The sequence below is a fragment of the Schistocerca piceifrons genome, chromosome 7, assembly GCF_021461385.2.
Source record: "Schistocerca piceifrons isolate TAMUIC-IGC-003096 chromosome 7, iqSchPice1.1, whole genome shotgun sequence".
Lineage (NCBI taxonomy): Eukaryota > Metazoa > Arthropoda > Insecta > Orthoptera > Acrididae > Schistocerca > Schistocerca piceifrons.
The window spans coordinates 353,459,673-353,473,223 of NC_060144.1; the positions used below are offsets into that span (position 1 = coordinate 353,459,673).

The 13,551-nt window shown below is 42.0% G+C and overlaps 1 protein-coding gene across 1 annotated transcript in view; it reads right to left on the reverse strand.

Annotated features, from left to right (window-relative positions):
• Window positions 1-13,551, reverse strand: part of LOC124805200 (glutathione S-transferase 1-like) — a 112,574-nt gene that overhangs the window by 24,618 nt on the left and 74,405 nt on the right. The window contains exon 5 of the mRNA XM_047265696.1: window positions 2,817-2,984. Within this exon, the coding sequence (XP_047121652.1) occupies window positions 2,817-2,984 (168 nt within the window). The remainder of the gene's footprint in view (window positions 1-2,816; window positions 2,985-13,551) is intronic.

The window sequence follows — 13,551 nt, forward strand, 5'->3', positions numbered from 1 at the left end:
TATCTGGATTGATCTTCGCCAATCAAACTCTCCCTATGCCTTGATGAAGTCAAGGATTCCTATTCGCCCCTAGTCTAACTACTAGCGTGGTACACCAGTCAGATAACCAGTCCACCATGATGCCACTCAAAAATTCGCTCGCAGGCGTTTAACTACAACTCTGTCCATTCACACCGCACAATAAGTGTGTCGGCCAACACAGTGAACAATGCTTAATCACAAGGACTCAATGTAGGGTAGCACTTCGATTCGCTCTCGACAGAGGTGCTCTCCCAGTGAAGTACTGAGGAGAGACTAGTTCCTTGCTCCAAGAGCGACAACAGAACGGCGCCTCTCCACGCCAGACGTGAAGGGGTATATCTTTCAGTCTCTTCCATTATTCCTTCAGCTCAATGCGTCAGAAATATTGACTGCCAATCAGCATTGCTCTTCTAAAACGGGAGAATGATGTTTCGTTTAAAGCGACCAATACGGAAACCTGTAGCATTGGCGTTTGACGTTTGCTGTCTCCCTGTGAAAATCTCTGAAATGGCATGCTATGTGTAAAGAATGTGTAGGCTGGCCACTCCCACACAATGTAGCGGAATTTGCTTTTAAGCCAAACACTGGGTTGTTCTCCCCTTTCACTCGGATCCATGCTGTCCGCTACACGGGCGGTCACCGGCCGACATAGGCTGGGTCGTCCTCTGAAGGGACCGGCGTCCCGTTGTGCGGTTTCTCTCCCGAACTAAAAGATTCTGTGACCGTCGTGTCTGGAATGTATGCATGTACGCCAGTCTCGAGTATTTCAACCATGGTGCGCTTACTTGTTAATTGCATATCGCTTACACAAATTCATACAACATTGACTTTATCTTCTCGAGTTTGGGTTCGAATGAAGCGTCTTGATGTGCGGAATGTGACTGTGAGGGCGGAATATGTAAGCAATGAAGATCAGGAGACCACGACGTCTTACAATGTGTAACATGCAGTGTCTTTTAGTTACATACTACTCATATGTACACTCAATTTTTAGCTATAGCATTCTTTTTTGGGAACAAATGCACAAAATACGAACATAATTTTCAAACCCCGGAAAGAGCCATGAGAATAATAACCAAAAATAGTAGTCGAGTTCATTGTAAAGGACTGTTCATAACACTGGAGATTTTACCTGCTGGTAATTACTGCAGAAGCAGCTCTGTCCATAGCCATGGAACAAGGGCTAGACTCAACTTACGTTCATGAAGAAAAAATAAACATAAAACTCAAAACAGCGTTTTCTACCAAGGAATAAAACTGTACAATAAATTACCAAAAGAGATTAAAGAAATTGCAGAAATACACTTACATAAAAAGCGAGCAAAAAAGTACTTGTTACCCAATACATTTTATACATTGAAGGTTTACTTAGATAAAACAGAGTAGGTGTGTGGTAAAAAATGTTATACAAATAAATAATGATAATGATTATAAAACATCCAATATTCCGCATAAGGTCTTCACACTATGTTTTTTTTCCTTATTTTTTCCTTTTCTAGAAAACTTTACCCCCAAGCTATGTATAGCACAATACTAACTCCTCTTCCTCTTTCTTAGCTCATCATCTCACTTATTATAGAGGGCTACTGACTCAGTTTTTCAGAATAGCAAATGGGAAGTTGCGATACAGAAAATGGCCCAGAGATCACCAGTGTGTGTGTAGTGAGTGAAGTGTTATGAAACAATGTATGTATAATGTGTGCAGTGACTAATAGTGAGATATGAGTGAACAGTGTGGCATTACATTATTTAATAAGTTATTTGTAAAAAAAATTGTTGTTTACCAGGAATAAATCTAATGATTGTCCCTAACTAGAAGTCTGTAAATGTATATGTATACGAATTAGCTTATTTTAAATTGGTCCAAGCTTGTAAATACTTTGACATATCCTACATCCTTGTAAAAAGAGATCTACGGATGAATACTACTACTACTACTAGACCAGACAAGGTCGGATTACTGCGAATCTTGTGCCACGACGGCTTAATGATCAGCAGCAACATCACATGGAATTCTGTAGGGAACTTAAACAGTTACTTCTAGACTATCAATACTTTCTTCCCAATGTTGTCACTGATGATGCACGTTGTGTTTATGGCTGTGATCCTGCAAGAAAGCAACAATCGTCGCTATGGGAGATTCCTGCGTTAACTCGGGGAAAAAAGCTAGACTAATGATGAGTAACGCTAATGCCTTGATGATATGTTATATTGATAAGCATCTTCATAAATAATTCGTTCCTCTGCGCCAGGCTTTCCGTAAAGTGTTCCATCGCGATGTTCTAAGGCGTTTGTAGGACGATATAAGGGGAAAACATCCAAAGAAGTTGCGTACGAACGACCGGTTTCGCCACCAAGACAAAGCACAACCGAATTCATTCTACATTATTTAGGAATTTTTTACTAAAAGAAAAGATACCAGTTGTTCCCTGTCCGCCTTACTCACCAGACGTAGTTTCGTATGACTTTTTCTACTTCCACAAGATGAAAGTTCAATTGAAGAGACAATGATTTGATACAGAGGAGGAAATTCAAGTGAACTGCAGAGGGTGCTTAACACTCTGTCAAAGACAGACTTCCTGGATGTATTTCCAGAATAGCGGAGACGTTGTGATCGGTGATTTCCCTCCCAAGGTAACTGTTTTGAATGGGAAGGTTCTAAGTAATATCTAAACAAGACATAATAATTTTAACTAATATATTCTGGAACTTTTGGATACCACCTCGTATTTCCACTTCTCTGCAGAAGACAATGTGAGGATAATACTAAAGAGACGTCCCTGAGAGAAGCTTACCTGCAGAGTGCCGGCTGTGACCCCACAGGAGATGTCTGCCACTGTCGCGTGGTCTCCAGCTACCCATCCAGTTGGCTCCAGGTACTTCTCCAGATTTCCAAGAGCATCATATATGGCGTCTCTAGCGTCCGCATCCACATTTCTTTTCCCCAGGAAGAAAACAGGAAACTGCAATTATTATAGAACTTAATAAAAAATCATAAAATAGAAACTTAAGAGCCTGTTTCTTCATTTTACATCTACATTTCTAAATCTTCCACACAGGTAATTAAACAGTCCGTGTAAGCACAAACATCGTGATTCATGTCTAGTTACTGGTCACATACTCCTTCTTACCTGAAATAGTGGAAGGTATTGATTAAAAAAACTGTGACCATTACCGTATTATCTATCACGCAAAAAAGGGCACTCGACTACGTAAATTGTAGTACGTGGCTAAATAAATCTGAACATGATTAAGTAAGGTACTCCTCAGTCTTATCTAGGTAGTAGAAAATACAATGTACCCTTAGATTCTCAAGTAACTAGAAATGAGGTAGCATCTGACTGGAGTAACGAAACGTGAAGCGTTCCTCAGGGTTCTCTACTAGGGCTGCTTCTTTTCCAGACATATAGAAATTATCTACCTTAGATGCAACTCGTAACTCTAGTACTGTTCTGTTTATGAATGATACAAATTCAACGACATCTACATCTACACTCCGCAAGCCACTTTATAGTATTTGGTGCAGATTACTTCATATACTACTGTCACTTCTCACTTTTCCTGCTCCAGCCACAAATAGTTTGTGGGAAGAATAAACGCTAGTAAATTTCCGTGTGACTTCCAACCCCTCTAATTTTACATTCATGGTCTTTTTGCAAGATATACGTAGGAGGCAGCATATATTGGTTGAATCTTGTAGAAATTTACAATCCCAGAACTTTAACAGTAAATCACTCGGTAGTTCTAAACGTGACTCCCGCAGCGTCTGGCACTGGAGTTGGCTGAACATTTCCACGATGCTTTCGGACTTACTAAATGAACCTAGAGCGAAATATGTTGCTCTTCTTTAGACCTTCTCAATTTCCTCTATCGAGCCTATTCGAGTGTTGGTCGAACTAGGGTTTGGTAAGCTACCTACGTTACCAGTGGACAACAGTTCCTAAGAATTCTGCCAATGAATCTACCTTACCTGCGATTATTTTTATGCGGCCGTTCCACTTTAAATAGTTCCATACACATACTTCTAGATATTTTATGGATGTGACTCCTTCCAGTGATTGTTCTGTAATCGTGTAGGTATTCATACGGTAATGAGTCTTTCTGCCTATTTATGCGCAGTATATCATATTTGTTTGAGTATTCACATCAAATCCCTACACCAAGCGTCAATCTTCTGGACAATTTCAGTACGATATCTCAGCGTGAGCTGCGAGTAGCGTCTTTGATTCATAATCAAAACGTCCTCGGTTCCGCGTTTGAGTCCCACACCCGCTTATATTTTCAATAATAATCAGCATTGGCTCCGCAGACTTCCTGTTGTGAGCGTGGTGTTGATCTGCTATTCTGTTATTCTGCGCAACGGATTAATCTGAGATGTACCCTTTACCCTGTGGCTCCTGCAAGATTCAATTTCCACCCCCCCACACTACTACAGAAATCAGACAGACGCTCCTAACGTTCTAAAGAGAAATGCCTGAAAAACTTTCAACAATAAATATCTTCTGCAGTCGTCCGTTGTAAGGAAATGACACAAAATTCACAAAATTTCTTACGTAACTAGTGGGATACTTGGGTACTGGAGTAGTGCTAATTAGTGTAAGAAAAACATTAAGCTAACGAAAATTATTATTTATTTTGCAAAAATTCTGAGAAATCACAATGGCACTTTTAGTTATGAATTGAACAAGTCATATCCTGGTTCTTTTCGGAATGTGAAGTTACCTCTCAAGGATAGGATTCGCTAATGAAATTTCTATACAAAGTTTAATATTGTTATTGAATTGGCAGAATGGCTGAGAGCCGCGCCTACTCAACTTGAATAATTATCCTTTAGAATGTTGCTAGGTACGGTCGAGGCTGTCGCATGTGAAATGCAGTGAAGTGTACAGTTGTAGAGGAAATATGGGGCTCGCAAGAGCTGTAGCGCACAATACCGTAAGCTGCGATGACTGCTGTCTGCGCCGCTCGCTGCTGACAAATAAGATAACTCTCGTTCTATCCGGATTGACCTTCGCCAATCAAGCTCTCCCTATGCGTTGATGAAGTCAAGGATTCCTATTCGCCCCTAGTCTAACTATTGGCGTGGTACACCGGTCAGATAACCAGTCCACTGTGATGCCACTCAAAAATTCGCTCGCAGGCGTTTAACTGCAACTCTGTCCACGTCAGACGTGAAGGGGTATATCTTTCGGTCTCTTCCTTTACTCCTTCAGCTCAAGGCGTCAGATATATCGTCTGCCAATCAGCATTGCTCTTCTAAAACGGGAGAATGGCATTTCGTTTAAGGCGACCAATCCGGAAACCTGTAGTATCGGCGTTTGGCGTTTGCTGTCTCCCTGTGAAAATCTCTGAAACTGTGTGCTATGTGTAAAGAATGCGTAGGCTGGCCGCTCCCACACAATTTAGCCGAATTTGCTTTTAAGCCGAACACGGGGTCGTTCCTCCTTTCCCTCGGGCGAATGCTGTCTGCTCCACGGGCGGCCACCGACTGACGTAGATGGGTTGGGACTGGCCTCCTGGCGTGCGGTTGCCTCTCTCGAACTAAAAGCTCCTGTGGCCGTCGTGTCTGGAATGTATGTGTGTACGCCAGCCTCGAGTATTTCAGCCACAGTGCGCACTTGCGATTTATTTGTTATTTGCATATCGTTTACATGAATTCTTACAACATTGACTTTATCTTATCGAGTTTGGGTTCGAATGAAGCGTCTTGATGTGCGGAATATGATTGTGAGGGCGGAATATGTAAGCAACGAAGGTCAGGAGACCACGACGTCTTACACTGTATAAGACGTCACCCTCATTCTGCCGATGGCCCCGTCAAAGAGAGCGGAGGAGCGGACACAGGTTCAGGGCACTCTCTTGTCTTTGGGGTGGGAAAGTGCCGCTAAAGGCAGAAGGATCAGCAATGATCAACGACCTGAGGATACAGAAAGCAATGGTAATCACTGCCATAAAGGTACATAATGTGTATCCGCTGGACGTGTGGCCAGTAACTGAAAAAGTGTCGTAATGATCTCTCCATTGGCAAAAGATCCCGGAATAGTCGCCCACACGGGTCTCAGAGAGGACTACCAAGGAATGTGGAGGGTGACCATGATAAAAAGACTGAATAACCAACGAAAGGATAACGTTCTACGAGTCGGGGCGTGGAATGTCAGAAGTTTGAACAAGCTAGGGAAGCTAGAAAATCTGAAAAAGGAAATGCAAAGGCTTAATCTTGGTAGATATAATAGGGTGGGGAGCAAACAGTGAGGTCATCGGTCATATCTGGTTAGGGAAGGACGGGGAAGGAAGTCGGCCGTACCCTCTCAAAAGAACCATTCCGGCAGTTGCCTGAAGCGACTTAGTGAAATTACGGAAATCCTAACTCGGGAAAAAGTCCAGTGTGCTAACCACTGTGCCACCTCGCTCGGTATAGAAGGGGTCAAATGGTATAAAGGGAGTAGAATTCGTTATGAATAGGAAGGCAGGGCAGAATGTGTGTTACTGTGAACACTTCACTGATATGGTTTTTCTCATTAGAACAGACGGCTAACCAACACCGACAACGATAGTTGAGGTATACTTGCCGACGTCGCAAGCTGAAGAGACAGAGAAAGTATATGAGGATGTTGAACGGATAATGCAGTACGTCAAGGGAGATGAAAATCGGTAGTCATGGAGGACTGGAATGCGATTGTAGGGGAAGAAGTAGAAGAAAAGGTTACGGGAGAGTATGCGCTTGGTACTAGGAATGAGAGATAAGAAAGACTAATTGAGTTCCGTGATACATTTCAGCTAGTAATAGCGAATATTCTGTCCAAAAATTTTGAAACTGTAAACATTTTATTGGCTGCGATCCAGCAACCGTACACTATTTCATTACAGAACGTATATACAGCCACTTCGGTTGCGAAAGTTTTTGTCAGTTGCCCGTGGTTTCGAGTACACTAGGGCAATCTTCATCAGAATGATAACTTACATGGAATACCTAAAAATATGATGACATGGATTGAAATACTATACACTTAATGGGATTACATCCATAAATTACGTACATGTACTTACATATGAAGGGCTTATTTCAATAGTGGTACAAGTCCATTTTTGTTCATTCTGAGATGCAGAGTCCTAAAGTTAAATGAGCGCTGAAAAATCTGCAGCTGAGGTACTCAAGTATATATACTTGAATATTTCTGGTATCTCAACTGCAGATTTTTCAGCGATCATTTAACTTTAGGATTCTGAATGTCAGAATGAACAAAAATGGATTTGTACCACTATTGAAATAAGCCCTTCATGTAATCACACCATGGTTTAAAACGTCTGAGCAAAAGTGCTCTCGTCAAACAGAAATGCCATAGGAATAAAAACTAAAACGTAAAAGTATAACACAATTGTCAACCAGATTAAATACTGCATGGAATATAATGACAACTGCAAGGTTGCTTAGGGCCAAGAGTGGCATAATACAGTCGCTACCGTCAGACTAAACGGCTAACATGCCGAGGCTGCCATGAGGTGGACACGGGAACATCTGTTTTCGTGTCCTCTTCGTGGCTGCCTCGGTGTATTAGCCGTTTAGTCTGACGGTAGCGACTGTTTTATGCCACTCTTGGCCCTAAGCAACCTTGCAGTTGTCATTATATTCCATGGAGTATTTAATCTGGTTGACAATTGTATTATACTTTTACATTTTAGTTTTTAAACCATGGTGTGATTACATGTAAGTAAATTCTGTTTGTACGTAATTTATGGATGTAATCCTATTAAGTGTATATTATTTTAGTCCATGTCGTCATATTTTTAGGTAGTCTATGAAACATTTTATTCTGATGAACATTGCCCTAATGCAGTCGAAACCATGGGCAACTGACAAAACAATGTGCAACCGAAGTGACTGCTGTTCAGGAATCACAGGAGGAGCAGATATACTTGGGAAAGGCCAGGAGATACGGCAAGATTTCAGTTTGATTACGTCATGGTCAAACAGAGATTCCGAAATCAGATAATGGATTGTAGGGCTTACCCAGGAGCAGATATAGACTCAGACTACAATGTAGTAGTGCTGAAGAATAGGCTGAAGTTTAAGAGATTAGTCAGCAAAAATCAATACGCAAAGAAACAAGGAACGACGAGGTACGCTTGAAGGTATCTAAGGCTATAGACACAGTAATAAGGAATAGCTCAGTAGACAGTACATCTGAAGAGGAATGGGCATCTCTAGAAAGAGCACTCTCAGAAGTTGGAAAGAAAAACATAGGCAGAGAGATGCTAACTGCGAAGAAACCATGGGTAGCGCAAGAAATACTTCAGTTTGATCGATGAAAGAAGAAAATCCACAAATGTTTAGTGAAATTCAGGAATACAGAAATGCAAGTCACTGAGGAACGAAAGTAAAAGGAAGTGTAGGGAAGCTAAGACGAAGTGGTTGCATGAAAAATACGAAGAAATCAAAAAAGAAATGATTGCTGGACGAACTGACTCAGCAGATAGGAAAGTCAAAATAACGTTCGGCGAAATTAAAAGCCAAGGTGATAACATTAAGAGTGCAACGAGAATTCCACTGTTAAATACGGAGGAGAGAGCGGATAGGTGGAAAGAGTACATTGAAGGCTTCTATGAGGTGGAAGATTTGTTTGATGTGACAGAAGAGGAAAAAGGATTCGATTTAGAAGTGTTGTTGATCCAGTATTAAAATCAGAATTTAAAAAAGCTTTGGAAGACTTAAGATCAAATAAGGCAGAAAGTATAGATAACATTCCATCAGAATTTCTAAAATCATTGGGGAAGTGGCAAGAAAACGACTATTCACGGTGGTGTGTAAAACGTACGAGTCTGGCGACATATCATCTGACTTTCGGAAATATATCATTCCGAAGACTGTAAGAGCTGAGAAGTGTGAGAGTTATCCCACAATCAACTTAACAGCTCATGCGTCCAAGTTGCTGACAAAACTATAGAGAAGAATGGAGAAGAAAATTGAGGATTAAGACTAAAGAAAAATCAGGACACATTCATAGGATTTGCCGACCTGAAAAAAGGGTTCGACAATGTCAAATGGTGCAAGACATTCAAAATTCTGAGGAAAATTGGGGTAAGCTCTAGGAACATACGGGTAACATACAACATGTTCGAGAGGTACGAGGAGTAATAAGAGTGGAAGACAGAGAATGAAGTGCTCGGATTAAAAAGGGCGTAAGACAGGGATGTAGCCTTTCCCCCCTACTGTTCAATCTGTACATCGAAGTAGTAATGAAGGAAATAAAAGAAAGGTTCAGGAGTGGAATTATATTTCAGAGTAAAAGGACATCAATGATACAATTCACTGATAACATTGTTATCCTCAGTGAACCTGAAGAAGAATTACATGATCTGCTGAAAGGAATGAATACAGAATATGGATTGAAAGCAAATCGAAGATGAAAGTAATGAGAAGTAGCAAAATGAGAACAGGGAGAAAATTAACATCAGGATTCATGGTCACGGAGTAGATGAAGTTAAGGAATTCTACTATGTAGGCTGCAAAATAACGAATGACAGACGGAACAAGGTGGACATCAAAAGCAGATTAGCAAAAAGGGCATTCCCGGCCAAGAGAAGTCTATTAGTATCAAACATAGGCCTTAATTTGAGCAAGAAATTTCCGAGACTGTTCATCTGGAGTGCAGCATTGTATGATAGTGAAACATGGACCATGGGTAACCCGGAACAGAAGAGAACTGAAGCATTTAAGAGGTGGTGCTACAGACGAATGTTGAAACTTAGGTGGACTGATAAGGTAAGGAATGAGGTGGTTCTAAGCAGAATCGGAGAGGAAAGGAATGTGTGGAAAACACTGACAAGGAGAAGGAACAGGATGATAGGACATCTGTTAAGACATGAGAGACTGACTTCCATGGTACTACAGGGAGCTGTAGTGGGAAAAAACTGCAGAGGAAGACAGAGATTGGAATACATCCAGCAAATAATTGAGAACATCAGTCGCAAATGCTACTCTGAGATGAAGAGGTTGCACAGGAGAGGAATTCGTGGCTGGTCACATCAAACCAGGGCATGGCTGAAGTTACTTTTACATCTGAAGATTTATCTCTGCTGAGAGTGGTATATTGTGTTCTGTTTGCTAGAAAAACTTTTCATTCCAATCATACAGCTAGCATGATAATCCCTGAGTAGCGAGGTGTTAGCAGTTTCTGCACAGAAGAGCTGATTTATGTCACTTATAGTGGCACAGTAACCACCACCTATCCTAAAGTCACTGGGTTTTGCCTACCTCTCCCGCTTTCCCCTTTATGTTGGATATACTGTCTCCCTTCCCCCCCCCCCCCCCCCCCATAAGCCCGACCTACTTTCTCTGGGTTTTCCCCACCCCTCCCGACGGTTTTGGCGTAGACAAACGATTTCGCCCCTCCCCAATCCGAGAGGGCTGGTTATGGTGCAGACAAATGGTTTTCCCCACCCCCAAATACAGAGCTAGTGCAGAAAAAGGGTCTAAAAGAACAGCAACTACCAATGTAGAAATAACCCCTTTTGTGTATGTGTGTGTGTGTGTGTGTGTGTGTGGCATAAATATAATGATACTGCATCACTTTTATTTAAGCAGTTATGGGATTTAAACGATTACTCTGTGTAGGTGTTTAAGGAATTATCGAGGATATCTAGTTTGGGCTACTTTGCAATGACAATCCCAGAAAAACATCAAAGTGCGAGAACGTGTTGAACAGTAATGCCTCCAGATTTTTGATTCTGTTCTCAATATCGGTTGAGATATTACATGTCAATCATGTTACTCGCTCGACTTTCCGCTTCACTTACTCAAGTTGCAACCCTCTGCCACTAGAAGGCTAAAAAATGAAGGGTGTAACATGGCGGTGTGTAACGTAACTACGAGTATATCGGTGCTTGAGGAAACTGAAAGCGCGAGTTCTTGGAATTCTTCGACAGATGGAGCACGTTCTCTTTCAGCATGATGATGCCAGACTACGTATGAGCGCTGCGGCATCTGCAGCAACCCGACATCTTGGTTCCACGTCAGTCCCTTGCGAATGAGACGCGAACTGAATCTGAGGGCAGTGAAGCAAAGGCTGAAATGCGTAACTCCATTTTCAAGTGTCCCTTTTCAAGGAAAAACCCAGAAGAATCGACCCTATTTAATCCTTGTACCACCAAAAACATGAATGAAATAATTATTGGGGTCACTGGAGTCGAGAAGTAGCTGAAACCGTTAAAACTGAACAAAGCTCCAGGGCCCGACGGAATCCCTACCAGATTCTATAATGAATTTGTGGATGAAGTAGCCGCTCTGCTAAGTTTAATCTATCGTAGATCCCTCGAACAAAATACCGTGCCCAGACAAATGGTTCAAATGGCTCAGAGCGCTATAGGCTTATGCCAGAGGCAGGATTCGAACCTGTGACCGTAGCGGTCTCGCGGTTCCAGACTGTAGCGCCTAGAACCGCTCGGCCACATCGGCCGGCACCGTGACCAGTTTTTAGAAAAAGCACAGATCGCATCCGTCTACAAGAAGAGTAGTAGAAGTGATCCACAAAACTACCGTCCACTATCCTTAACATCGGTTTGTTGTAGAATCTTAGAACATATTCTGAAATCAAACATAATGAGGTCTCTTGAACAAAATGCCCTCCTCAATGTCAACCAGCGGTGATTCCGCAAACATCGATCACGCGAGACCCAAGTCGCACTTTTCTCACATGACATACTGAAAGCTTTGGATCACGGCAGTCACGTATGTGCAGAATTTTTCGATTTCCAAAAAGCATTTGACTCAGTACTACGCCTACGCTTATAGTCAAAAGTACTGTGAAATGGGGTATCAAGTGAAATTTGTGACTGGGTTGAGGACTTTTTGGCAGGGAGGACGCAGCATGTTTTCTTGGATGGAGAGTCATCTTCAGATGTATAAGTAGATTCAGATGTGCCCCAGGGAAGTGTGTTAAGACCATTGCTGTTCATATTGTGTGTTAATTATATTGCAGACAATATTAATAGTAACCTCAGACTTTTTGCAGATGATGCTGTTACCTATAATGAAGTACTTTCTGAAAGAAGCTGCATAAATGTTCAGTTACATCTTGATAATTTTTCAGAGTGATGCAAAGATGGGCAACTTGTTTTAAATGTTCAAAAATATAAAATTTTGCACTTCATAAAATGAAAAAACGTAGTATTATATGAGTATAATATCAATTAGTCACTGCTGGAATCGGCCAATTCGTACAAACACCTGAGTGTAACACTTTGTAGAGATGTGAAATGGAATGACCGCATAGGCTCAGTCGCGAGTAAAGCAGGTGGTAGAATTCGGTTTATTGGTAGAAAAATGGGGAAGTGCAATTGGTCTACAAAGGAGATTGCTAACAAATCACTCGCTCGACCGGTTCTAGAATATTGCTCAAGTGTGTGGGACCCGTATCAAGTAGGACTAACGGGGGGTATTGAAAGTATACACACAAGGACAGCATGGATGGTCACAGGTTTGTGTCATCCATGGAGAGTAGCACAGAGATACTGAAGGAACTAAAATGGAAGACTCTTGAAGATACGCGTAAACAATCCCGAGAAAGTCTATTAACAAATAGTTTCAAGAACCGACTTTAAATCATGAGTCTAGAAATATACCACAATCCTCTATGTATAGCTCACAAAGGGATCGTGGGAAAAAGATTGGAATAATTTCTGCACGCACAGAGGCGTTCAGTCAGTCATTCTTCCCGCGTTCCGTACGTGAATGGAACTGGAAGAAACCCTAATAACTAGTGCAATGGGACGAACCATCTGCTACCTTCCTCACGGTGGCTTGTAGAGTATAGATGTAGATGTAGGTGCAGCTGTTTGCAAGCTGTGGCTCACGCCGGCATCAGTGACGCCTGCCGCTTGGTTTCTGAAGCCATCCTCAGTTCGTACGGACGGCTAGCGGAAGTGAAGAAGGCTGCTGGCCTCCCACTCGGGGTGCAAACAGAGCTCTCAGTTTGCAGCATCTTTCCCAGAATTGATCGGAGACCTGTGCTTTGGGGCCGAATGGAGAGTCAAAGGCTCCGTCGATTCTATGCTGCAGATTTCTACGCGTGCGTTATGGCGTGGAGAATTTTAGGGCTCCTCTTGATAGGGAACAGCTATTCGGCTAACGAAGTACTTGCAGAGTGCGTATTGGGATATTTAGATTGAGATCTTAAAGAAACTTGTTGTTGTACAGTAAATGTATTCGCCATTGCGAATAAGGACAACCGTCAGTTGTAGACTGGAATGACGACAATGAAAATTTGTGGCGGACCGGGGCTCGAACCAAGTTTTCCCGATCATCACGAGCGGTCGCCTCACCATCTGGCTATCTGTGCACGACTCACGGCCACACTCAAACTTCCATATGTCGTCAAGCGTGCGTCTACCACCTGTACTCGTACATACATGAATATTCCCGCACAGGTCAGACGTTGTACTTGAAAGTCACTTGCCAGGCATCGGCAGAAAAATAAGATATTGCAGTGTCTGTGTTATTCTGATTACAATCCATGCATGTCCAAAGGAACTTGG